Source organism: Lissotriton vulgaris, chromosome 11, assembly GCF_964263255.1.
Source record: "Lissotriton vulgaris chromosome 11, aLisVul1.2, whole genome shotgun sequence".
Classification (NCBI taxonomy): domain Eukaryota; kingdom Metazoa; phylum Chordata; class Amphibia; order Caudata; family Salamandridae; genus Lissotriton; species Lissotriton vulgaris.
This window is the reverse complement of record NC_141699.1, coordinates 177204352-177232005: the sequence shown is the minus strand read 5'-3', so window position 1 is coordinate 177232005 and position 27654 is coordinate 177204352. Positions and strand designations below refer to the sequence as shown.

Genomic DNA, 27654 nt, shown 5'->3' with positions numbered 1-27654 from the left:
TATGTAAATATCTACTGTCATCGGTCCGTCCGTGTGCCTCGAAGGCACGTAAAAAAGGGCGGAACTGATGTCATCACGCCGGCGTGGGCCTATTATGGTGTCGGTGACGTCAGCGGAGTCGCGCGCAATGTCATGCCTCTGTGACGTCGTCCATGTCGGCGCGAAGCTACAAAAAGAATTTGCGAATGTTGCTGACGCAAGGGGATATTCACAAGGTGAGGAATCCACAGGCAGATATTGTATCTACCAGAAAAAGCGGTCCCGAAGGTAAGTAACTTGTTCTTCTCTCCTAGTCGCCTGCAGCATCTTTCTTCGAGGCTCCATAGGATTCAGCGACGAAACCCGACACACTTTGACACCTATGCACCCGCTTCCTGTGGGTGAGGTAACACGAGTACTCCGGTGCTCCTGTGAGTATTGACTATCCTAGTGTCTAAGTTTCAAGTAGCTTTCTCCTAGTCCATCTGGAAGTGACCTAAAAGAACTAGTTTCTAATTCTTTTGTTCCCATTCTAACTATGGTAACTTGCGTGTGTGTAAAGACACCGCACATGCCTCCCGTGGGCCTCCTACTTCCTATCCTTTGGTAGTACAGTGTAGCCCCAGCGATGCCCTAGGCCTATCCTTTGTTCGTGACGTGGTTCTTATACCACTATTTTAGTATATGGTTTAGCATGCCCATAGGGCTCTACTGTATTTTGTGCAACTTATTGTATGATAATTAAGTATCTTGTTATGTGCTTGTGCCTCGGATCTCATAAAGAGCTCAGGGAGGTTGTTTAGAAAAAAAAACATATATATTTTATATATATCCTGGGTGGTGTCCTTTCATTTAGTATTCAACGGGTTACATATGGTAAAACAGCTGGCTTTAAATGCCCACTGAAATTTTAGCCTAAGACTGCTTTGTCCATGCTACCTCTAGGATAGCTGGTCTATAAGGTTGAATTTACAACCATCACCATAAGGGTTGTTTGGACTGGTACAGGGTGCCCACTAGAATAGTGGACATCACATATCAGGCCAACTTCTCACACATTGCCACTATTATGTTTATTTTTATAGTTGCATCTATTCATATAATCTTCATTAGGTTAGGTCATACATTTTATATAGTATGGATTTCTTGAGTAAGTCCATCCAATGGTTAAAGAGTGCCGGAGCACAATAATACAGCAAACTATTCTGTAGGTTCAAAGGACTTATCGTTGCCCGCAACACTCCTTTGTCAAGAGTGCTTAAGTGATTTTTGTGTTACAGTCTTGCAGATTCCCTGGCTCAAGTTTGTAAGCTGGTTCAGCCTTCACGTTGTGATAGTGTTAAGGGTTTATAAATATGGGCCATATTTTGCTAAAAGTTGCACAACTGTATTAGGGGGTTCTCTCCTCATTTATATGATTTAATAGTTTTACGGGGCAGCCGGATTGTAAGTGAGACAATCACTTTCTTGTGTTATTTGATCATTTTGCAGCCCGCACTTGAAGACAAGCAGTTATTGAGTGCTTGCACTCGGCGAATACCATCTTGAATGTCCGATTCATTCAATTTTTCAGGTTGTTTGAAAAAGGGATTGGCAGTTAAGGCACTGTTATGGAACATTGACTTGTTTCTGACTTTGGACAGTCTGTTGACACTTTAATAGACCTATTAAAATATGTTTACTAATACTAAGATTAAGTCTATGAGAATAAATGTACAATAAATTAATTTGATGCATCTGGACACCTAAATCACTTTACCATTTTAATTTAAAAGACATCTGAATTGTATTATTATTATTAACTTTTATAAAATGGGGTTTTTATTCAAAACATTTATGCATATAATGGTTTTAATTAACTATGCATCAATAGCTCTGAACGGGAGGTCAACAAAAATTTAGCTAAGTCCTCCCCAATTACTGGATCTTTGGACTACGTATTCCCTGTCTTAAGTCATGGTTTCCAATTTAGTCTCTTTTCTGGAGCGTAGGTTCTTCCAGCAGGACGAGGCAGTAGCTGATGATGTCCTTTCGAGGTTAAATCCCCACTAGCTTGGCTCCCGCTACAACCATTGGGTTTGTTGGAGGAAACTTTAAGTCTGCGGACAACGAAGACCTTTTGCTGGTCAGATTCCTGGACTCCCTTTGCCCAGTCTATGTTTCTACGTTAAGACTCAGTCACTTTTTTGGAGCTTGACCTCAGCCAGCAGGAAGGGCCAGGGAGTTTCAGCTGGGCAGAGTGTGCTAATGCTATCTTTACCCGTAGATCCTGCTGAAGCTGCATTCAGCCAAAACAGAGTTTCCTTGCCCACATAGATACAGTCTTTTGTTTGGATTGCCTCAGCAGCTTGGCCCAGTCCTCTGGAGGTGGAGCATTTTTTAAGTTCCACCTTTGAATCTTTTTTTATTTTTGGAGTATCTCTTCCAGGTTACTTCTTCAGGCCTCCGGACTGCGTGAGGAGAGTAAAACTCATTTCAACAGTGACTTCTAGCAGAATCCAGTCAGTATCCACTTGCAACTGGTCCACTCGTCTCTTCCAGAGATCTCATCTTCTAGTTTGTTTTGTGCCTGTAGCCGTATAGATTAGTCAACTGACCTTTGGAGTCCGCATATAAGTCATGGGTGCAAGGGACACCAGGCCCAGCCTCTCAGGTCACAGACAGCTGACAGCTGGCCTGCTCCTCTTCTGTTTTTCCACTGGTCTTGGTGTATTCTGAGGAGCTGGAAGTGAGGTGATCCTTTTATGCAGGCAACTAGGCAGTGGTTGCAGACAGCTCTTTAGCCTATGAGTCAAACATTCCCAATGTTATATCTTTCTCCTCCTACAGCACATCATCTTAGCATTGTTGCAGACATTCCCAAAATGCAACATTACCATGGCAAATCAGGATAGATGGCAGAACGTTTCTCCCTCTGGGAGAGTCATTGGCCCTTCCCAAAGGTGTGTCCATGATAATGAGCATTCACCTCTTGCCTACCCACACCTGGTTCTGGGACCAGCCTCCCTTCTGCTGTTAATTGAGTGAGAATGGATGGAGTGCTTCCTGGGATCAAAAGTCCCTCTATCCCAGGTCTAATGTAACACTAAACTATGAATGACTAGACCTCGACCTTTCAAGTTGCATTACGTTCCTGGAACCTCCCAATGGCACTTCCTGAGATATAGCGGACTGCATTTCGCACACCCTGGCATTTCGCACACCCAAGGCTAAAGACATTGTTCCTACTCTGGCAGCAGTTTTACACCTACTCAGGAGTGTCAAGTACTAACAGAGAGGCCAGCCAAGGCAAACAACTGGTAATTAGCAGCCAAAAAGGGGGACAGTTCCTTTATATTTATAAAGAATGTAACGGCGCCATTGAATTGGATTCTAACACACATGAAAAACGTTGGTTGAGGGGGCACTCTTGCTTTTTCCAAACCAAAGATACAAATACAGCATGTGGATTGTACTTCAGCCTTTCTCATTAAAAAAAAGCCACAATACCTACATGGTGAAAATGGTTTTTAGTGTCGAGTCACTGCAGGAATTTATCAGACTTTAGTTTACCACATGTTCCTCTTTTGAATATTTGGTACCCTGCCTTGTGTGCTGCACTGCCTACTTAGGGCTGACTGATTTAATATTTATAAGTAGGGTTTCCTCCTGTCAGAAAGTTTATTTTAACATGGCTGCAGCAGGTTTTTAAATTGCAGGATTCACTATTTACCTGTAGGCCTCAAGCCATGTTTTAGAGGTCATCCAGATGGACGACATAATACATGCTGCAATCCACAGGTGACAATTAATTTTACTACTATTGTATGTTTCCTGCACAATATAATGTGGCATAATTGGAAAGTTAAATTTGCCAATTGCGCATAACCCTATTGTACCATGTTTTTAGAGGACAGATCACATACACAAGACACTCACCAGCAGTACCCCAGTTTTCTGAGTCAAAATACCAGTAGCATCACATTAAAAAATGGGGATGACGACCAAAATAGAGGGCCTTTTTTGGCAGGACTTTTGTTCGTGCCTTATCTAATCCATATATTTGAATAAGGCATACCCATCTGAATATGTAAACACAGCAAATGCTGAAAAGTCTTTCGTTAAAAGTGTCAAAATATGGTATGCCCTTTGAGTATCTGATATCCCCTATTTGGGAAGCATAATTTTTTTAAGTATCTCATTGTTAGTGTTCATCCTTATTTGAAACATATAGGAAAATAATGTGTTTTCCTTATTTCAGTTTTACACTTCCTAAGTAGGATAATAGATAATTCTTTGTTCTCTTCTAGTTAACTGCATTACCATTAATGTTCTGTTATTTGCTTGTGTTTTCCGAGATATCAGTATTTATAAAAAAAAGAGCAGCAGATTTAATTGCGAACCTAATTTATAGGTTGAGCCCCTAGTAATATATCTAATGCAGGCATTAATCTACTTACAAAGTCTATCCTAGTTAGTCATCTTCCAGTAGCAGGTGACAGGGTTTATGATAGTGACTGAGTAGTAATTTTCCTCCAGTTTTGCAATTGATGTACATTGGATAAAAATTTATTTTTACAGCTCGAAATATCAAAGTTAAAATTTTGATTAGAGAGAGTTTTCTAGCCACAGATTCCTTACCTTACAGTATTGCCAGGCATCAGACTGGATCCGGAAACCTTTGGTGAGCAGTACCCTTGTGTGCCAGTAGGTGGCGCGAACACCTCAGCGTGGCATTGTCGGCACCAGAAGTGTTGTTCTCGATGCCTATATAGGCTCCATCCTAGCACGTTGATGTAAGTTCTTTTCTTTCTGCGTCAATCAGCGCAGATACAGAGAGCGCTACTCCAGTCGCTTTTTGACTGACCTTCATTCTACCTCACCTCCCAATGCCTCACAGTTCTTGCAGATGAAATCAACAACGTCGCTCCACTCAAAAGCAAAAGGTTAAGGCCCACACCCTCAGCACCTTGGTTCAACTAATCCCTCTATGAAGAAAGGAAGCAGCTAAGATTCCTGGAGAAACAATGGAGGCAAGTGCCCTCCACCGATAACTTGTCCACGCTTCGCTCCGCAAGAACCAAGTACCACAAACACATCTTCCTTGGGAAAGCGGCGCACTTCAAAACCCACCTTGACTCAGCCAAAAATAGACCCAAAAAACTATTTGATCTCATCAAGAGTCCTGACTGCTCTCCCCCTGCCTCCAAGCTGGAGGATTCTGCAAAGAGAGCAGCGGATTTCGCTATATTCTTCGACAAAAAAGTGAAATCACTTGTGGATCAGGTCGCTCATCCTACTCCTCCAGAGGAGTGCAAATCCTTAGCCATTTGGCAAAACTTTGACCCCATTTCTGAAGATGCCCTCCTCAAGTGCATCCGCGAAACAAAGCCCTCCAAACATCATCTGGACCCCATCCCCAGTGCCATTGCCATTGACTTTTATACCCTTTTCCTCTCCTACTGGACCACTCTGGTCAACCTCTACCTCTATCAAGGCTCCCTTCCTGTCTCCTTCAAAACTGGGCAGGTCAACCCGCTTCTTAAAAAACCAACTGCTGATGCGTCTGACCTCAACAACTTCCGCCCCATCACTAACTTACCCTTTCTTGAGAAGATTACAGAAAGATGTGTAGCGAAACAACTCTCTTGTCATATCAAGGACAATGATCTTCTTGACAATTTCCAGTCTGGCTTCATTCAAAACTGCAGCACTGAAACAGCCCTACTGCAAGTGGTTGATGACGCGCTGAGGATCCTCGACTCGGGTGGGGGGGGCCGGGATTGTCTTCTAATTCTCCTTGACCTTTCTGCAGCCTTTGACACTGTCAATCACAACACAACACCCTCCTCAACATTCTTAAACAGAGAATGGGCATGGAGGGCACTGTGCTTAAATGGGTTGCCTACTTCCTCTCTGATAGATCACAAATGATCAAAATAGCGAACAGTCTCTCATCTCCTGTGGGGGTAGGTCAAGGTGTTCCTCAAGGCTCTATACTTGCACCCACATTGTTCAACCTCTATTTAGAACCACTAGGAAACCTCCTAAGTAAATCCGGGATCCACTATCATCTCTATGCTGACGACACTCCAATCTACCTCAAGGTTGTCTCCACTCACGATCTCTCTATCCTAAGCTCCACTCTCGACTCCATTCATAACTGGATGTTTACTCATCAACTGATTCTGAATCCCTCCAAAACCGAATTCCTCCTCTTCAATCTCTCCTCCCCCGGTGCAATCATGGATGGATCAGTTGAATCTACTGAACACTAAACCCATTATTGCCGACTGCGCAAAATCCCTGGGTGTCACTCTCGACAAAAAACTCAATCTAACCCCTCACATCAATTCCATTACAAAGTCTGCTCTATACCATCTGCGCCCTCTTTGGGGAATCCGTCGCTTCTTCCCGGAGCAGACCTTATAACCCTGGTGCAATCGCTGGTTCTCTCCAGACTTGACTACTGCAATTCTCTTCTTACTGGCCTCCCCAAATCCCACCTGTCCCCCCTTAAATCTGTTTTACATTCAGCAGCTCGTTTCATTTATGGGGCCAAAAGAAGCAACCACATCACACCGATGTTATCCACCCTCCGCTGGCTTCCAATCGAGGCTAGAGCTATCTACAAGACTGCTTGTATCACCCACAAAGCCTTGCACTCCTCCTCTCCTCGCTACCTGGCGAATAAACTGAAACTCTCTGGAAGCTCTAGACCATCACGTAATGCGGAAAATCTTCTGCTTGAACCTCCCACTTTCAAGAAGGAAAGAACGATGGCACAATACTTTTCAGGCAACGCGGTGAGAATCTGGAACTCCCTTCCGCTGCAGCTCCGGACCACCACCTCCTCCCAGGCCATCAAAACTAACTTCAAAGTTCTCCTCCTTCAAAGAGACTTCCAAATGTAATCTATGCCCTCTCTATTAGCTGAAGGAAGCCCTTCCATTATAGAAAAATCTACTGTACATGACTATGGAAGTGTCCTCCCAGTGTGTTCTTGCGGTTTGAGAGTCGGCCATTAATTGCGGTATTATCTTTCTTCCTGTGTTTGGTACTCGTGCGTAACATGCACCCGACACTTTCTCTTGTAATACACTGTTTTCTACCTCTTACATCTGTTTATTTTCGATACCTGCACAAGTGCCACCATGGCCTACGTAACGTTTGCTCTTATGCTTGAGGGCCCTCCATATATTGCAGTATTATACCTCTATGTTTACTTTCTACGCTTTTGTGACCTGCACACGTCACTCTTTCCTCCTGTAATGCACCTTTTGCTACCTCTTGTATTTTGTTGGTTCACGATTGTCACTTTTGTAATGCACCGTTTGCTACCTCTTGTATTTTGTTGGCTCACGATTGTCATTATTGCTTCATTTAATGTAACGTTTGCTTTTGTATTTTGTTCACTTGTAATGTCCTCATGTATCAGTTCTGTTCCTATTGTGAAGCGCTCTGACACCTTCGGGTAAAGTCCGCGCTATATATAAACACACAAATAAATAAATAAATAAATAAAAGCGGTGCCTGTCATCGGCAGATGCCGGTGACAGGCCCTGCACTTGGTTTGCCTTTGGTGTCTGGAGCTTGATTATGAGGCCAAGACGTGGATGGAGTTGTGCCATGCATTCTAAGGTTTTGAGGGAGGGGTCACTCAAGCTCCATGCCGGCCGATCCTGTGATGTTCCAGATCTCGGTTCCAAGGAGGGTTCGTGTAGTCGTACCCAGCGACCTTCTTCCCACTCTAAGTTGTCAGGTAAGTCTCACAAAACGAAGTCGTTGTCATTGAAGAGTTGTTTGACTTTGCCATGCAAGTCCTGGGATGATTTGCAGAGCCGTCGGCACTCGAGGGCTAGCGCTGTGATGGAGCCTGTGCCAGAGCTTTGCGTCTCCCTGAGTTTCCGGGAGCTGAATTTATGAGGCCATGTACATCCTCTTTAAAGGCCTGATCTCTCTGGAGCGCCCTCAAGCCCCACGAGTGCGTGAGAGGCCTCTACTGGGTTTCTGCCAGCAGACTTGCCCTCAATGCCAGTCAGGCCACAGTGATCTAATGTCTGATTCGGAGTGGTGCAGGTTGAGCGACCTTAACCTTTGCGGCCCTGCTCCAACGCCAATGCCAATGCCACAGGCGCCCAGCGGTGACGCTGACACATCATCATTTTTGACTCCGATACGTAGCCGGATGGGCGTCGTCCGATGCCAGCTCTGGTGCTGACAAGGTGTAGACTTGTTTACAGAAAGAGAAAAACCAATATCAGTCATATAGTTTCTTACATTCTGAATTCATCAAACACATTATAAATACAATTTTAGGAAATATACAATTCATAAATGGCAACAACTAAAATATGCTTGACCTCCTTACATACACAACTGGTAAAGTCTGTACATTTATTCACACTGTGTCAAAGAATTGACAAATTATAGTATACGATTGTACAGTATTTGTCTATTGGGGTGCATACTGATATATATGCCCACTTAAAGTGAATCTTATTTTTTATACCACTGAGAAGATGAAACTGGCATGATACATATATACAGGATACCGATAAACCACATAAATACAGAATAGTGATATATCACATTTGACATTGTCAATCAGAAAAAAAGGGGGGTGTAGGTAATGATGTAAACTTACAAGTGAGACTACCTAACGTAGTCATACAACAGAAGAGGTGATATCTTGTAGAGCAGGTCAAAAATTCAACTCTTACTCCAAATCAAATTCCTATTCAATAAACAAAAACACATATTAACCAATAGTGTCAAAAAAGCGCTATGGAGGATGTAACTTCTTTCAACAGAATGTGCGCTCAGATGATATGACCTGACAAAGGGAATTTAGTTCTCAGGATGTAATAGATTATACAAAACATTCATTGTGGAGGAGAGGAGGATAAAAAGAAATAAACCTAACAGTCTGAAATAGCCCAATGAGGAACCAGATCTAAAGCTTAATTAACAGTGTAGTTTCAACAAGTCTGAGGCATCGAGACTGTGATGTATATAATAGTGACTACGGTTTAATACAGTAGTGTGTAACTACAAGCTACATAAAGCAAGTGAATCATAATTACCTATAATGGTGACTATTGAGTCACAATGATGTCAAGCGTCTGAACAGGGATGATTAAAAATGACAACGGAGACTTGAATACTCCTAGTCCAAATATATACTGCAAAGAATAATAATAATACAGAAGATGATATCAGAGACTGCGCTGTCTAACAGTTCCTATCACCTAGATCTAACGACAGAGTCACAATGAGTATAAAGGTCTTTTTACCTCGAATTGTAGGCGTCTTCTAGATCGAATAATGGAAATATGGGTACATCTAGGGTCGAGTAGATATATATATATAACAGATGGTATCAGGAATACTAAAACATAAAGGGATATCCTCGGTTAATATATTGCATTATTAAAGATGGTAAGTGGTTACTTATAACTTGGTTCGTTGGCGGTTCTTACCCATAGGGAAGGTAAATAACAGACAATAGTAGACTGCTAATGGGTGATATTCACTCCCGTCTTCTAATATTGTCAGAGGCCCAGATCTTAAATTAGATCTCTAGACCCTGGTAGTGCCGGTGATTTCCCAAGGAAGATGTTCCTTTCTATACACAAGGGGGGAAGGGGAAAACAGTCTACATTAGACTATATGTATACTCCGGTGAAAGAGTGTGCATAGCAATCTCTATGTACTTTCAGGTAAGGGTATCAAAAATAAGCCGGCGTCCACAGGTGAATCATCTCACTTACTTGTATCTAGATAATTTAAAAGCAGGATATTGCCAATCCAAGGGCGGTAGCGTAACACGTATCCTCCGCCGGTAAACGAGAGATCAAGCTACGGGAAGAGCTTGTCAGTTTTAAATGCTTCGAAAACCGCGCGAAATCGATGGGCGGGTAAATGGAATGGACATCTCCTCTAACACTGGCCTGGTCTCTTCCACTACCGTGGCTACGGAGGAGGGTTCCTCATTTGCAATTGTGCTGCTGAGGTGGCTGAAATCCAGGACTTTATGCTACCCTCAATGGCAGTCAAGACAAACGTCATGCTAGAGGTGCTCCAGCCGGATTTTGCCCCCACCTAACCCTTACTTCCATTTAATGAAGCCCTTACTGATGTCCTACTCTGGGCCTGGCCCAAGCACAGGGGCTCCTGTGACTAGGACAATTGCCCTCTGCCATCATCCAACCCCAGGTGACACCAGTTTCCTCACCCAGCACCCCACCCTTGAGAGCTTGGTGTTCCAGGCCTCCGCCTCCAAAATCAGCCCTGGTGAATTCTCTACCAGTCCACTGGATAGGAAATCCAAAAGATAGGATACCTTTGGGAAGAGGATGTTCTGTTCTGCCAGCCTGGCACAGCAGAAGATCTCTTGAGCCTAAACTCCCATATGATGTGCCACTCAGCTGCGCAAGTGCTGTTCTTTGTCTCAGAGGTGGTCCGAACCTTACTCTCTCAAGCAACTGCTGATAGGAGGGATCAGGCCAAGTTCGCCATAAGATGTGGGCTTATCATGATAGACTGGCTGGGCAGAGCAATTTGGTCGTTGGTGGCCCTTAGGCTCCACGCCTGGGTTGAGAATTACTGGTGTTTCCGGGATGTCCAGACCTTGCTCATGGACATACCTTTTGATAGCTCCCATCTTGTCAGAAAATAGGCGTACTCAGTGATGGAGCCCTTTAAGGACAGCAGGGCTGTGGCCAGGTAGTTGGGCCTTTCCATGGCCCCTCGCCAAACCCAGTTTGCCTTCCACTCCTTTCGTGGCCATATAAGGGCTTTTCAATTGCGTCTCCCCACTCCCACCAACTACAACCAGCAAGTTTCACAATATTTTCATGACTTAGGATGCCGGTCCCACAGGCCACTTTGAACATGTAGCCAGAAGTAGGGCCAGTTCATTCCTCCCCGGGCAACCTCAGCCTCCGAACCCCTTTAGTTTGCCCTACGACCATCATGGGCATCCGTTGGGGGGCAGAATATATCATCACCTGCACCACTGGAAATCAAGAACATCTGACCATTGGGTTTTGCAGCTTTTCTAAAAGGGCTTCTCCCTCCTCTTTTTGATGACCCCTCCAGCCATGCTACCCACTTACGACAGTCTGATGGAAGACTATCTTTCCTTGCTCTGTCGGAAGTCATGGCTCTCTTGGCCAAGGGAGCTATAGAGAGAGTGACCGCGTCGGAAGTAATTCATGGTTGCTTTTCCCGCTATATTCTTGTGCTCAATAAGGACAGAGGCCTTTGTCCTATTTTATAGCTGCGGTTTATCAATCTCTTCTTTAACAAGCATTGGCATAGCCAATAGGTCTCGCCTTTGGGACCTTATAAGTGTTTAGCCATGCACACTTGATGTTGTTGCACCAAGGATATTGTGCTGGATAACTAAACACTTATAAGGTCCCAAAGGCGAGACCTATTGACTATGCCAATGCTTGTTCATGATACTGTATCGAAGGGTAGGTCAGACTTGCATGGTAATTGCTAATAAGGAAGTGAAAACAGTAGACACACTAGTCTAGGGATAATAAACAGTCAACGGTACATAGAATTCGAATTACATGCGCATATTGGAGGATTTATGAGTGCAAGGTTGTCACAAAAGGATGCCGTATAAATGTCATTTCTTTTACTCGCTAATAATAATAATATGCCACACTGATGTAATATATCTGGAGAGTAAATCCCACTTAAGGGGTGGTGGGGTGGTGGTATGGGGGGGGAGGGGGGAGGGGTGAGACAAGGTTTTACTATAAAGTTTAAGAGCAAAGTGGAGAGTTCGAGGGTATTTTTTTCAAAATCCTCTCACCCCTTATCACTCTTGAAATCGTCATTTACTCTTGTCAGTGGCAGCAATAAATCCCTTTTGGGATGGGATTACCTGCGACTAACTTATTTTGCACGGTACTTCAGCAAAGTGTTATTTGGCAAAAGCTGTAAATATCCATCCATGTGTGGGTGTAAAACTCTAGGTGCAGATTAACAACTTTTTGTTTGCACAGTCATGCCATCCGTGTTGTAGCACTTATGATGTATGTATTTCAGTGCAGTTGAAAACTGAGGATACCTAACATGCACCCATCGAGTAGATCTATATCCGGGGAGAGCTGGCGCAGAACCCCTCTCTTTCTCTCTGTCATGGCAGGAGTGTTTGCAGAGGGATATCAGGGGAGAGCTGGCGCAGAACCCCTCTTTCTCTTTCATGGCAGGAGCGTTTGCAGCGGGAAGTTTCTGCATGAAGGGTTTTCGGCGCAGATGTGCTCCCTTTATGGCGCTGAACCTTCACTTAATGGCGTGAGAGGCAAGGGGAGGCCAAAGCTATTCTTCAGCAGTTTTACAAAGGTAGGAAGCGCCCAACTTAATTGGAAAGCTGAATGAAAAGTGGGTGGGTCGATCAAAGGAATGGGGTGGGAGGTGGTGTTTAAGAAGACCCATTAACATATCAAGAAGACATGACCCTCCTTTCTGATTTTTTTTAAAGACGTATCTTTGATGGTGATAGTTCTACCAAAAGGCGTGCATTCTCAAATTCTAAACCTGTCCACGATTAGTGTTTTCATATGCACATCAGTCAGGTTCTGAGGAACGTTTGAATTAGTTGACACGAGAAGGTTACGTTTTATTTTGCAAGAAGTGGGAACTCTCCAGAGAGTTTGACATCATACTCATTCGGAGCCCCGCACCTCCCATCCCACTCCGAAAAAACTACAAAGATCTTTCACCTTATGCAGATATTACTTAAGAAGGGAAAAGGTGAGTGCTGGTGTGGCGTAACGGCCAGAAGAGTTGATTTTGGAACTGTAGAAACCGATCTGAGTCTCGACATGGGGTCAACATCCTGTGATTCTGGGTAAATCACTTAATCTCCCCTTATCTACCAAAATGAATGTGTCCTTGTGTAATGTAACTGGTGCTTATGTAAAACGCTAGAGTACCTTCGGGATGAGTTCCTGCCATATAAAAACTGCAACTGAAAAATACGAGGGTGGAGTAGAGGGAAAGGCGGAGAAACAGAAGTGGGGGAGACTGCAACCCAAAAAATACGGGGGTGGAGTAGAGGGAAGGCGGAGAAACAGAAGTGAGGTGAGATAAAGGAGAGGAAACAGGGAGAGACAAACACAAGGGGTGGGGGCAGAAACAGCAAGCGAGAGAGCAACGGAAAGGAGAGAGAAAAACGAGATGGACAGATGCACCTATTACCTTAGTGAGGTAATAGCGGGGAAGAGTAACAGTACAGGACGAGAGAAACCAGGAATGGAAGAGACGCAAGGTGAGAGGGAGAAACAGTAGGTCAAGAGAAGTGCGGGGAATGGTAGGAAAGAAAAAACGGGAGCTGACGCAGAAGCCGGAATTAAAAGAAGAACAGTGGGGGAAGAAACGCAAGAGAATCCCTGGAGTTGTGTGCGAAAGTGATTGTGATCACATTGCACTTAATGAGGCCAGCAGAGTGACGAGATCTGTGGTGGGGGAGGGAATTGAAGCGCAGAGAGAGGCACGCAAAGCGCGAGCCCGCGCACATGCACTCAATCTGTAGGCTGGCCATGGCAGCATTTTTTTAAAGCCCTAACTAAAAGTCTAGCCAGACCAGCGCATGCGCTGGGTCAGGCGAGACCTAAAAAGGAGAAATTTAAGATGCTTCCACAAGTCCTTTCTGCCCTTAAGGCTGGATGGTAGCATTGGACTTGCAGGACGCATATTTCCAAATTGCCTTCCTGTCTTCACATAGCTTTTACCTGCAGTTAACAGTTAGTCAACAGCACTTTCAGTTTGCCCTGCTCCCCTTCTGGCTTACCAGCTCCCCTTGGTGTTCACCAAGGTGACGGTGATGGTTGCAGCTCACCTCCGGAGGTCAGGGGTTCCAGTATTTTACTACCTTAATGATTGGCTGATGGAGGCAAGCTTGCCAGTAGTGTCTCACCTCCAGACTATGGCTAACCTCCTGCACTCCTTGGGGTTCCCTGTCAACGTGCCGAAGTCGCACATGACTCCCTCTCAGACCCATCCTATCATTAGAACTGTTCTGGACACAGTGAAGTTTCGAGCCTATCCTACCGAGTGGTGAGTCCAGGATATTCAGGACATAATACCAATATTTTAGCCTCCGTTCTGGAGTTCGGTGAGACTGACCCTGTTGGTGTTGGGCCTCATGACAGGTGCCCGCTAGCATATGTTGGCTCTGCAGTGGGCCCTGAAGTCCCAGTGTGTGTACCATTATGGGAATCTCTTTGACATGGTTCAGACCTTGGAGGGAACTGCAAAAGACTTGCACTGGTGGCTGATGAACCACGGTTATGCCAGTGGCAGACCCCTTTCCCAACCAGAACTGACTGTAGTGACAGATGTCACTCCTGGGTTTGGGCAGCCACCTGGGAGAGGTGGAGACCAGATGACTCTGGTCTCTGGCGGAATCCTTGCTCCACCTCAATCTGTTGGTTACCTGGGCCATCCGGTTGGCATTGAAAGCCTTTCTTCCTTCAGTCGGGTAAAAGCTGAAACAGTTGTTCACTGACAACATCACCGTCATATGTCATTGCAACAAATGGGGCTGGGTGGGGTTATGGACCCTCTGTCAAGGCAGTTTTGTGCGTTGAATTTTCCAAGTCAGGTCTCGTTCTGAGACACTATTTGTCTCAAGTGGAGCTCTGGCCTCCTGTAAGCCACCCCCTTTCACAGCAGCACAGCACCTTTACCTGAAAATAGTACGCCTTCTTTCGTGGAGATTGAGGGGCGACAGTTGACAGTTTTCCATATTCTGTCCAAAGTCTGCAATACTAACTTGGCAGCCAAGCATCCCTCTACCAAGACAGTGAATGCCTTCTGTTGGAGCCAGTTCGTGAAATGTTGTTCAGAGAAACATGTGGACCCTCTATCTGCACTCCTTTCCCAGATTATTTTGTTCATCCTTACCTTATCCCAGCAGGGCTCATCTTTAGGCATGTTCAAATGTTATCTTGCTGCCATTTTAGCATTTCTGTGGTTGTCAGATCAGCCATCCCTCTTGAAATCCCCCAATGTACTTACGTTCCTCAAAGGTCTCCAGCATATGTTACCCTCAGTACCTTTTATTATGCCCTAGTAGCACCTCAACCTGGTTATTACTTTTCTGATGTTTGCTCCCTTTGAGCTGCTCCACAGCTTTCAACTCAGGCTTCTCAACTATAAAAAGAACCTTCCTAGTGGCGATAGCATCTGCCTGGAGGGTCAGTGAGTTTCAGTCACTGTCTGTAAATCCTCCATATGACCTTCTACCCAGACAAACTGGTCCTTTAAACACGAGCATCCTTCTTACCGAAGGTAGCAAGTAATTTCCATGTAGGCCAGTCCATCACTTTGCCTACCTTTTTTGCTTCTAAAGAAGAGGAGAGATTCCACCAACTGGACCCAAAAATAGTGTTGTCGGTCTACCTTGATAGTACTCATAAGCTCTGGGTCAACTCTTCTTCATGGGGCATATCGAGGCCAAGAAAGGAAGGGCAGTGCAGAAGCAGACCATCTTGAGATGGATTGTGCTCTTCTGTATCAAACTCTGTTATGCATTGGCCCAAAAACAACCCCCTCAGGTTTTGCACGCTCACTCTATCAGAGCCAGGGCTGTAAACAATGCGTTACCCTTAGGAGTTCTGGTCCTGGATATGTCAGTCAGCAACGTGGGCTTCCTTGCACATGCTTACAAAGCATTACTGTCTAGACAGTCAGATCTGGCATGATGGTCACTTTGCCCGTTCAGTCCTACAGGACATTTTATTCTAATCCAAATTGCAGCCTCACCTGCTCGGAGCTATTGCTTGGGTATCTATTCAAAGGTAAATAATCTGTGGCTAGAAGCCTTTATCAAATCACAAGTTACTCACCTTCGGTAAAGCCTTATCTGGTAGAAAGTCTGTCTAGCTGCAGATTCCTTACAGATCCTCCCCGCTCTGCAAAGGTATTACAGTATAAGGCACTTACCCTTTTTTTATATTTATTTTTGAAATCAGACCTATTAAAGTAGAATATTTGCAAAAGGGAAAAATAGAAACAAAACATGAAAGGATAAAACAAAAAAAAGCATGGCACAGCTATAGAGCTCATCCTAGTCAATCATATATCTTAGTATTAAATTTGTATTTAAGCAATCTTTCCACTTTTTTCTCCAAGACTTTCATCATATTTCAGCAATTGTTCCAAAATCGCTAATTAGCAGCACATTGCAATCTTTTCCATTAGCCAACACCTTGTCTGTTTTGTTACTCCATCCAGACAATTAGCGGCTTCCAAATAGACATACCTTTTTTCGTAGTTTTTAACCCTTTACACTTGTAAAGGGCAATTTCCTGCCACCCAATGAATGTTAATCTATACAGCCACTGATGAGATGTAGGGGGTTCCTGATCCTTCCATACTGTGGCAATCAAAAGACGTGCAATTGATATAATAAAAAACACAAAATCCCTCTGTACCGAGTCAAGCTGCAACCTGCCATCATAACCCAATAACATCAGTGTGGAGGAGATCTTTATATTTCTCCCCAATGTCTGGAGCATAAAAGATTCAATCCCTTCTTTTAACCTATCTAGCTTTACACATGAATAAAACATGTGTACCATATCAGCTGGTCCGGTTTGACATCTAGGGCAATCATTGGATTGCCGTTTTCCCCACTTAAAAAAGTTACTATATTGTGTAGTATAGACTGTAAACCGTTTTGTATTATTGAGCCTTTAAGTTAGATGACAAAGATTTTTTTCCCACCTCCCAACTCCTTGTCTATATCAACCTCCACATCACTCAATTTACTCGTCCAGTTTAGCTCGATTTTTTCAACATCGTCGGGTATGGATTTTTGCAGCTCTTGATGGAAATCTTTGATCTTATTCTTAGAATTACCCATAATCTGCAAGATTGATATTAGCCCCAAATTGATGCTCTCTTTAGAAATTCCTCTTATACAATTACGTATTTGCAAGTATTTAAAGCACGAGTCCCACTGTAGGCCGAACCTTTGAACTAATTCAATAAACGCCATCAATTCCTGATTCAAATAAACATCTGACAATGTAACAATCCCCACTTGTTCCCATTTTCTACCCACAGCGTCATATATAATCGGGCGTAGAATATCAGAATGCCAAAGTGATGTATATTTAGTAAACCTGCTTATTTTACAGATTTCGTCTACCCTTTTCCAAATTTTCCCGGCACATTCTATACATTTATAGACTTTCTTTTGAGGTTTTTTTCATATCGTCTTGACGTTGAAGTATTCCTCCTGCTTTTCCTATCGCCAGTTGATAAATAGTTGGTATTTTTAGCGTATCAATTTGCGCATTTTCCCAGTGATAGAGAGTACCTAATTGTTGAAGAGCCGTAGCCCAATAATGCAACTGAATATTAGGGGCATTCCATTCCATTCCAGATCGTATATTTACCCATAATTTACCAGTATAGAAATCTAAGATAGCCAATGCCAATACTTTTGAGATCTCTTCATAGTACAGAGTATTCCATTATATGTACAAATACATACATCTGATTTCTGTTTTTTATTTTTACTGATTGCCCACCCCCTAACCCGGCTTCCCCTATTACCCTCCCTCGCTTCCCCCCCTTCCGTGACCCCATCACTCACAACCCCCTCCATCTCCCCCCCCTTCTCCCACCCACCTTCCACCCTACATCTATGGAAAAAGGGCTTATGGCCCTTGCGATGGGGAGAGACTTCACTCCAACTCCTCTCTGTTCGCGTGCCAACACTTTCATCTTTAACTGTCTCTTTTTAGTTGTCCATCTTCTACGTTTGCTCATTACTTTATCTATACTTGGATATATACACAACCCTGATCTAGAATTTATTCTGATCGCATATTTTTAACTATATTGTTTAAATACATTGAATTTCCACAATGTTCCCAAGCAGTTTCAAAGAGTGTTCAGATATTCCTGGGCTTGTATTTCTGATATAAAGAATCGTGTTTGTCCCTTATGTAGCACTTTCAGAGATGCTGGATTCAGCAGAAAGGCCTGTGCACCTTTGTTCTGAACAGGGCTGATTAGTTGTCTTAGGTGCCATCTCCTCTCTACTGTGTGGTGGCAATAGTCTGGCCTCACGAAAAATTGAAACCCTTTGCTCTGTCGTTTTCCATCCGGTCTTGCCAAGTCGTACAGCGCCTTCCGAGCCAGGAATTGTTCAGATTGATCAAAATTGCTCTAGGGCGATTTCCTGTTTGATCCTTTTTTCCCTCGAGCTGTTTAAATGGAAATCTATGGGCTCTCTGTGTCTCATTAGCCCAATTCCACATTGTTAGCTCCGGGAAAGCTTCAAGGAAAAGTTCCTGTACAAACGAGCGGACATCGTCCCTTCCACTCTCTCTGGTATTCCTAGTATCCTAAGGTTATTTCGCCGATTTTGTAAGTTAACTATCTTTAGTTGCATATCCTCCCGATGAGATGTGATCATATCCATATCAGCTCTTTGTACCACCACTTCGTCCTCTGGAGCTGATATCGGTCCTTCTGCTGCATTTATTCCTTTGGAAAATTCACTGCAAGTCTTTGCGATTCTCCTAACTGAATTTTGCAGTTTACGGCAGGCGGTGTGCGTCTTCTGACTTTCCGAGCGGGCCTCCGCTCTATGTTCCACCATTAACTGATAAATTGAAGTCAGTGATATCTCATCGGTATTATTGAGTGATGCTGTAGCTCCCGAGGGAAGTTCCTCATCACCTTGTTATTCAGGTGCAGGTTGTGGGGAGAGAGATATTTCCCACATTAAGCTCTTGCCTGCCCTAGCTTGAGGTATGTCTGTAGTTGGAGTCTTTTGTACCACAGATTTATTGCAGACCATAGTAGCATTTGAAGTTCTCTCCTCTGATGTGGAATCCATTATTGAGTCATTATGCTCACTTCCCAGGCTAGTTATAGACCCTTCTAAGGACTCCTCTTTCAATCCTTCATCCTGCTCCTCATCCGACATGTCTGATGGGTCTGACCATAAAAGGAAGGGTTCGCTTGAGTCGCTCTCGCCACTGGGTATCGTCACCTTCGCTGAGTTCAGGCCTAGCTCTGAGGCCTGATTGATAGGAGAATCCAGAGCCTGAACTTGAGTAGTCCCCCAGAAGATTTGTACTATTGGCCCTGTCGTCTGACCCCCAATTCCTGCTTGATCACCAGATCGATCCTCCCCTACTGAATATACAGCATTTATTTGATTTGCTGGTTCCGCTGTGAGCTTTTGTTGAATCGCCATATTTTGTGTTGCTTTGGTTTTATTTTTCCTAGATGAGAACATTTGTGGAACTATCTTATTTCTTCCCTCACTCAAATGTTCATCCTTATAGTTAGGGCAATTCAATTCTCCGACGGCTCCCTCCAAGGCTTTTTTTAAATACTGCCTCCTGTCTGGGGATCCTGAAGACGACTGCCCAGCGGAGTATCTGACATCCCTCTGCTTTTGCTGCCCGCTCTGTTTTTAGGGGCATCTTGAGGAATGTAGCAACTCTAATATTTAAAACTTTATTGGTGCGTGCCAGTTTAGAGTGGGGCCGTGATGTGCCTGATCATTCAATAGCTGTGTCAATTATGTTTACAAGGGAAGGGAAGCATTCAGCGTGCTCCCCCTATATACTCAACCCTCCTGCTCCTCTCCTCGCAGGCACCCAGTTTCTCTCTGTACACCGGTCTCTGCTGGTAAATGTTGTAATCCCCAATACAGCGATGGAGAAGCTACCCACCGCAACATCCTCTGCAGCTCCAATATTTCACTCCGCCTGCCGCATCCTCCGTTTTGGACCCTGTGCGTCCTCCGACGATTTCGTTCTCACATTGCGGCTCATGACATAGCTCCCAGCGCTGCAGCTACGTTACACTGTAGAGCAGAGCAGCTCGCCACGGCATCCTCCGTCCTTTCCTGCAACTCGCTCTAGCTGACAAGCCGTCAATCACCTCCGCGAGACCACAATGCAACAGATGGAGCCTGCCGAAGTGTTCCGTCGGTTCCGTCGGTTTTAGCCCCAATGCCTTCAACCTGCTGCTTCGATCAAAACAAGCAAACAGTAAGAGCCCAACACCTTCCGTTACAACTCTTCTTGGTTCGACATCTTTGTGTTTGAATTTCTCACGAGTAGAGAGGAGTCGCAGCGGAGCTCACCTCTCACACATCCCTCTCGGACGCCATCTTTTTCCACTCTCAAAACAGCCAGGCACTTACCCTTTTAAGGGCCCAAGCTTCGCACATCAGTCACCAGTGTTCCTCGGGTTCTGCGCTTGTGGCACGGAAAGTATAAAAAAGAATCTAACATCAGCGCACTAGGGTGGCGCCTATGTAGGCACTGCACACATCACTTGCTGCGCAATGAAGCAGGCGATGCCACACGGAGCTGAACTACACCACCTACCAGAATGCAGATGCTGTCCACCAAAGTTTTCAGATCCTGTCTGATGCCTGAGAAATATTCTAAGGTAAGGGATCTGCGGCTAGATAGTCTTTACCAGATAAGGCATTACTGAGGTAAGTAACTTATTCATCAACAAACACACCGTCATTTTGAGTCACTGTAAGAGTGCTGAGAAGAAAGATTACATCCAGTTCTTAGATAATGTGCAGGATCCCGCAGTCTAATAAAACTTACATAACAATGTATTTGGTGACTTACTCTATTTGTAACTTCTTTACGTGCCTCATGCATGAAGCTTCACTGATGTTTTATTAAAACTGTAGTATTTTTTTTTACTGTAAATTAGTTATTGCACTAATCTTAAACGTCCCTGAGAAAATAACTAACAATTAACGTTTCATGCAACTTCTTTACACAAAACATCATTGTAGAACTGCCAGAATGTCAAAATACTGATTAATCATTTTTGCTAGAAGAGAGGCAATACCAATGTTTTCTTAGCATGGAGGAACTGTCTTAATTCAAAACTATGTGACATTTTGAAGTTTATGGCATGACATGGTTGCTTTAATAATTTATGGAAACCCGTGGAGTACCTGAAGTGACTTCAGAACTCATCAGTTTATTTTACATGATTGTTTTGCCTCTTTAAAGGTTAAATGATGAGCTTCTACACTACATTCTCAAAATTGTTGTTCGGGAATCCTGCATCCTTATCACCAAGTGCCAAACAGTAGCAAAAGAAGATTTTCAGACACTTCTATCAACTGTGCCTGTATGTAATCCATTCATTATAGATGTAAATGGTAAATTATTTTGTTGTGCTTGAAGTATTATCAGTTTTGAATATTTGCATGTCATTGTTATTGAGCTTCTTCCACTATTAGAATATTAAACAGTTACATACAAAAATGCAGCAAGCCATAATGCACAGTTGTAGTGAAGGGAAGAGCATCACTAAAATACAAAACATTTACATATTTCAGATTATATTAAATGGTGTCATCTCGGCACTCTCCTGAAGAACTAGCCTTGGGACAATATGATTGTAAACTAGTGTTTTGGTGATTGTCACCCTACAATTAGTAAAGTACTGTTGATTTCTAATAAAATGTGCAATGAAATGATATATATGTTAACATCTTAGTTTGAGCTTAGGTTCGTATACATTTTTGGTTGTTGCCTTTAAAGATCACATAGGTCTATTCCCAACTGTGGATTCGAGAGACCCATGTGGTCATGAACCTGTAATCCAAAAATATGTTCGCCTATCAGAAGTATCATCCATAAAAAATCTTCATGAATTTATTCTTCTATAGATTTAATTCCCTTAATTTAGTCACATTCCTTTCCATAGCTGTAGTCGGCTTGGAGTCTTTTGATGCAGAAGGCATTAAATAACTTTATGCTTGGACATTGTTACATCAAACTTGCTAGCAGAAGAATATTATATGCCCTGATTCTATCTGCTGCAGTAGCTATAGAGCACTGGTATCTGAAACCATATGCTTGGGAATCCCTGAATACATGTTGTGACTAAAATGTGCCTATCTTTATGAAAGAAGGTATTCTTTAGTTCTTGGCACTTAAATGGACAGTTACTATCTATAGGCTGCATACAGTAGATTTGAATAGTATTTCAAGCATAGACTATTTGACAAGGTTTAAATACCGAGATTTAAAAGTGTTCAAATGCAACAAAGGTAAATCTTACTTGTCTGTTTCCTAACTTGTAGCACTCTACTTTCTTCTAAAGGCAGGACCAAGAAAGGCTTTGTAGAACCAATCATTCCCCTTAAAGTTTCCTTCATTTTGAACAAATCCTTTCACCGTTTTATCAGGGCTCAAATTGGTTGTAAATGCTGTTCTAGGAACCGGTCTCCTTCAACCAAGGCTTTGTATGTGGTTTTTGTATGTGTTAATCTAGTCAAAAAGTAGTGGAGCACTTTTCAGGGTCAAAGGCAAGGATACAGTCAACAATGATTGGAGAGACAGCTTGATTGTGAACGGTCACTTCATTGTCACGTAGTGTGTTAAAAAGAGGTGCATCTTCAAATGTTTCCTGAATTGGAGCAGGATCAGGGTAGGCTTGACGGATAAAGCAATGCTGTTCCAGGTCATGGCACAAGAACTGTTGCCTTGTTTCTTTCCTCATGAAGAATAATGGCAGGAGTTTTTGTGTTCATTTGAAATCACAGGAACATTTTTAGATTGTATGTTGACTTTGCCCACACATAGCTGTCCGTTTCCTGAACCCTAAACACAAGAAAGTGAGATAGAAATTTCGAGATTGAATGATACTGTAGTTACTAAATTTCTGATGCCATAATCATTAATTATGTTTTGGATGACTGTGGTCATAGGATTAAAAGATGTATCTCCTTGCATAGTTACTAATAGGTAATTTCATCTGGGCATAGTAACCCTTCCATAGGATATCGTAGAGGAGGATTCCTGTTTTATTAATTTATTTGATAGCAGGCAAGTGGGGGAAATTTACATTTTCTACCATTTTAAGTTGAAGCGTTTTCAGGTTCTTAACTGAGAGGCAATGTGGCAACATATATTCTTATTTTGTTATTGTTGCAGCCAAGACTTTGGTTTTATTTGGTGGATTGACAAGGCAGATACTTCCATGTAGCATAATGGGCATTTCATAATAATTTGTTGATTTCAGAAATGTCTTTTATAAGATCATTAACAACAAAATTGTGCAATAAGTTAATATACACAAAACACGCTGAGCAAGCAGCTACACCAAGATCACCATAAAGCCAAATTAAAAAACAATTAGGTTAAAACATTTGTCCATGGGAAGAGCTTATTACAGTTCCCTATCCAAAAACATAAGGTTTCACTTGCCTCTCAGTTTAATAAGAAATGGACTCCAGCAACAAAAATCCTTGTCACTAGTAGACTTATTTATGTTGGATTAGTTTTAGCTTTGAATTCTTTCTTCTGAACCAGAAGTTTAAAAACATACTCACATACAGCTTTTATGTTTGCACAAACAGTAGGGAACAATGTGTATGCTGATAAACATAAGTCATTTAACCATATTATGAACAGTATATTTGAGATTAAGAATGTCATTAACTGTCTTAACAGTACATGGACTGGAGAATGAAGACTTGTTCTACTCTAGCATTACATTACAAGAAAGGCCATGAAGCTAGAGACCTATTTTAACCGATGATTATTGATCATGCCTTCTATCCATAGAGTAGATTATGGTGGTCTATCTTTATATACAATAGACAGCATGTTGAGGACAGAAATACATAAATGGTCAGGACAGATAGAAAAAAAATAGACGATAGAAAACAATAGATCAGTTGACTGATGAGGGAGATTACTCCATGTGTTATACCTTCCAGACACCCTATCACCTTGAATAGTTCAAACATATCTGCTATACTTATTACTTCCTCTTCCCTTTCATACAGAACCTGTGGTGTAACTTTCTTGTTAGTGAATCTGTTTACCTAATAAGGGATTCCTGCCTTTGTAACATTATGAAGTTGTGAGAGGTGCAGATGGCATTTGTTGACTAACAAATGGTGCCAATACAAAGTGATAATTCCTGCACCTACATTGTACATAATATAATATGTCTATATGTCTCATACTAGATCTCACCTTTTACTGTTTGTTTGTACATGTCTGAGGGCTGTGTGTTAAGTGAAGGGTAATCTATTGGAATACCTGCCAATAACGAGAATCAAAAGCTGTCTGTGAGGTTATTGCAATGGAAATAACAGCTTTTGCACAATGAGATGACTGGAATGTGTAATTTCCAAACTGAAAAATAGATGTGCACAAGTTGCTACAAATCTTGTACCTCAACACGGTATTCATGAGATTGATACACAGATGTTAAAGGATTTGTGTTTTGTGATATTTAACGTAAAGGCCTCAAAATACTATTACAGTTGTTAATGATAGTAAAATATTCACTACTACTAAGATTCTAGACGAGCCCACCATGTTTTATTAAAGTGAATGCATGCAAGGAATTTGCATTTTGTTCTTGGCCCAAAAATAATACTAAATTAAGATAAGGGATAAAGCACGCCCTGTCGTACGTTGTAAGGCTAGTGGAAGTCACAGAGGAGTTCCATAACCATGTAGAGGAACGAGGCCGAAAGCTAAGTTCTTTTATATGGTTATAGAACTCTGTGATGACTTCCTAAATCCTTATCATCACGGCAGGGTGTACTTTATCCCACACAATACATGGTCACACCATCATCTTTCCTACAAACCACTTAAAACCCTGGTACATAGCTCTTTTATGTGAAAGAGAGGGCATGTTTGCAAGTATAAAGAAAAAAATAGAACCTCTAGTGCAAAATTAAACAATCATAAACCTGTTGGGCATTTGTTGCAAAAAGATATTGGAAGCCTTGCAATACAAGTTAGTTTAAAGAAAGAAAACAAAAAGCTGCCGTAGCTCCAAATGTGTAGAAACATGCAGCAAGATTCTAACTTTTCTATAATTATCTTAGGAGTGCAAATAATAATAATGCTCTTTCTGATTGTCACTGTAAGCTAGAAAAATAGAGCAGAAGAAATTAAAGTGACATTTAATGTTTGTTGCTTAAACCAGATTAAAACAGAAGTAGTAAAATGCCCAACCACTGTCGACTATAAGCCTTCCCTCGACCTGCAGCCTTAACTTCTGTTTCATTCTATGTGTTTACTGATTTATTCATTTATTTCCAGTTTTTATTTATTTCCTTTTTTCACGTTTGTTTTAATACATTTCTTTTCTCGCACACCACTGTGGATAAATGGCTGCAATAACTTAAAAATGTATCATTTTTTAGAATCATAAACCTCTTTGGAGAGTCCATGTTGAACAGCGGAGACGTCTGTAAAAAAACAAAAGTGCCACTTCTGCATTAGTAATTGTCCCAGATAACTTTGTGTATCATTAAAATAGCTTTGAATGTTGCAGAGGTTTACTTGACCTTGACCAATGGAGTATGTTGTGGGAATAAGTGAGACATCAAGGAGGAGAATGTGTGGTGTCAGCATAGCAGTGCCGTTGTTAATAAGGTGGTGCTGATTAAAAAGGTCTTTTATTGCAGTTCTTCTTTTGCAGTGGTCAACATGGTTTTGTTGATAATTTCTGTGACTTTGTGGTTTTGAATTGGCATCGAGCCAAGGATTTCCATGGAGAATTTAACTGTAGAATTAAGATGCTCTAATTGTACTCATTTACATTGAAGGTTGCATCACCTTGCCTGCGATATTTGATGGCAGTACAGAATCACCTTCTGAGTAATACTATTTTGATTAAACCTGATGAACATGATGACAGTGACAGCTCCCTCCAAGGGGAGACATTGAAGGTACAGGTAAACACCAGATTTCATTACGATAATATTGTCTTTAGTGTTTAAATTGCACTCGTTACAACAGCGTTGTGCAGCCTGTTAAGTCTTTCTGTTGTATTTATTGTTGAATTAAATGTGAAAGCTCCCAATATAATCGCTCTGTCAAAGAGTAATCACACCTTTGAAAAAAGTTGGTTTTCTTAATATAAAAAAGTAATATTTATTGTGGCATTCATTATACAAACACAGCCAGGAGTTTTGTGTCATTTAATGTTCATTCAACAGCAGAGCCTACTGTGTCAAGTTAGCTTATAATTGTAAGGATTCTTTAAATAAAAATGTCAGAGTCCTACCTTACTTATTAAATGTGTGATGTATCTTTGTAAAGACTCTAAAAAAGAAAAACAATGGCATGCAAATTGTGGTTTGCTATTTACTTTAAGGATTGCCTATTTGTTTATAGCCACCCAGGTGTATGTGAGCTTAGCTTGTGCTAGCTCCTTAAAATATTCATGAATCGCTAAGAGTCTCAAATACAGTAATGTTGGTTTGTCTGTCCATGTATACTTTGTCCTCTGACTCTATTTATGTTGTCCCAATGGTGGCGAAGTCTAATGTTTGATGTTCATAAGATACTGGATGCATTTTTCCCTAGTGAAATTGTTGTTTATTTTGCTAAATGTTACTATCTCCATACTCAGTTATTTTATTTTACCTACTTTCAACTCTAATTTGCTAACATCTCTTTTGCATACAAAGGCAGATCTTATTTCCCATCGCTCTCAACAAATGGCTGGTAAATGAATGTATAGCATTGCTCCCCTTATAATACTGACAGATGCATCCATATCTTTTTTGCTTGTGTATCTACTGTAGTAATGTATAGCAGTCTTGCAATTTTTCCTAGGAGCTTCAGGCCAGTATTTTGGGTCTTGCTACTCAGATCCTGACTGGATGTGATGAGGTGTTAGAAATGCTGCAGCAGATCACAACAGTGCTTATTAACAGTGATGTTGGAGACCGAGAACTTCGGTAAGGCATTGCTGTTTTTTATCTAGCACATGATAATCATATGCATTTTAACAACGTGTATAATCACTGTTTGGTTGTTTTTATTCTGACTAGAGTCTTGTGTAGCACTGGCATACTACCATAAGGCCTCTTCTAGGTGCTTGATTATAGTCTGATGAGCAATGGAGCACAATAGGGGCCTTTTACCTGGTCCCTTAGTAGGGAGATGGAGATCTGTTTCTCTGTGTGGGTGAGTGCATCTAATGTGCTGATGGAGAACAGTCAGATGGGAATATTAATAGTAGGCAGGGAGATATAGATTCATTGTGGCACTACACTGAGGGAAGAAAGAGTTCATTCTAGATCAAGGCTGGGAGACCAATCTGCTTTAGGTTATCACAAAATACTGCATCCTTGCCTAATGTATCCCTGCTTTGATATAAAGTATCATTGTGTAGGGTTGGGGCTCGGAACTGCTCAAAATGCCGATAGTCCTCCATGCTGTGGCTCCAGGAGGATGTGAATGGATTTGCCCCTTCGCTGACTGGTTGCCCTTTCCTGCGCTGTCTAAGGCTGTTTAACCTAAAAACTCAAATGGGGTGGCTCTAATCAGTATGGCTGAGCCAATATCTAGAAAAACAAAATGCGAATGCCAGTACTGATGCAAAAGATTTAGTTAACAAATGTCAGAACCCTGGACCTGAAAAATTCATTCAAGGCTGGTCGCTCATTTGTAGCTTTGTTTATTTTCTTTGATTTTATCAAAACACATATATTAAAGGCAGTCAACAATATTACATGCTAGGTGCAAAAAGAAGGTTGTAGAAAAAGGGGGAGTTCTTTCATCCAATCAAACATGTCTCAGGCATACAACAATCAACCATTCAAGAACAAAAAAGACAATGTGTAATATATTACAGTGGACAATATTTACAGTGGACAAACAA

At 42.2% G+C, this 27654-nt stretch overlaps 1 protein-coding gene across 1 annotated transcript in view; it reads left to right on the top strand.

The window, feature by feature from the left end:
* HECTD4 (HECT domain E3 ubiquitin protein ligase 4) overlaps positions 1–27654 on the top strand; it is a 2691195-nt gene that overhangs the window by 449437 nt on the left and 2214104 nt on the right. The window contains exons 16-18 of the mRNA XM_086943079.1: positions 21009–21129; positions 25589–25717; positions 26604–26728. Of these exons, the coding sequence (XP_086799205.1) occupies positions 21009–21129; positions 25589–25717; positions 26604–26728 (375 nt within the window). The remainder of the gene's footprint in view (positions 1–21008; positions 21130–25588; positions 25718–26603; positions 26729–27654) is intronic.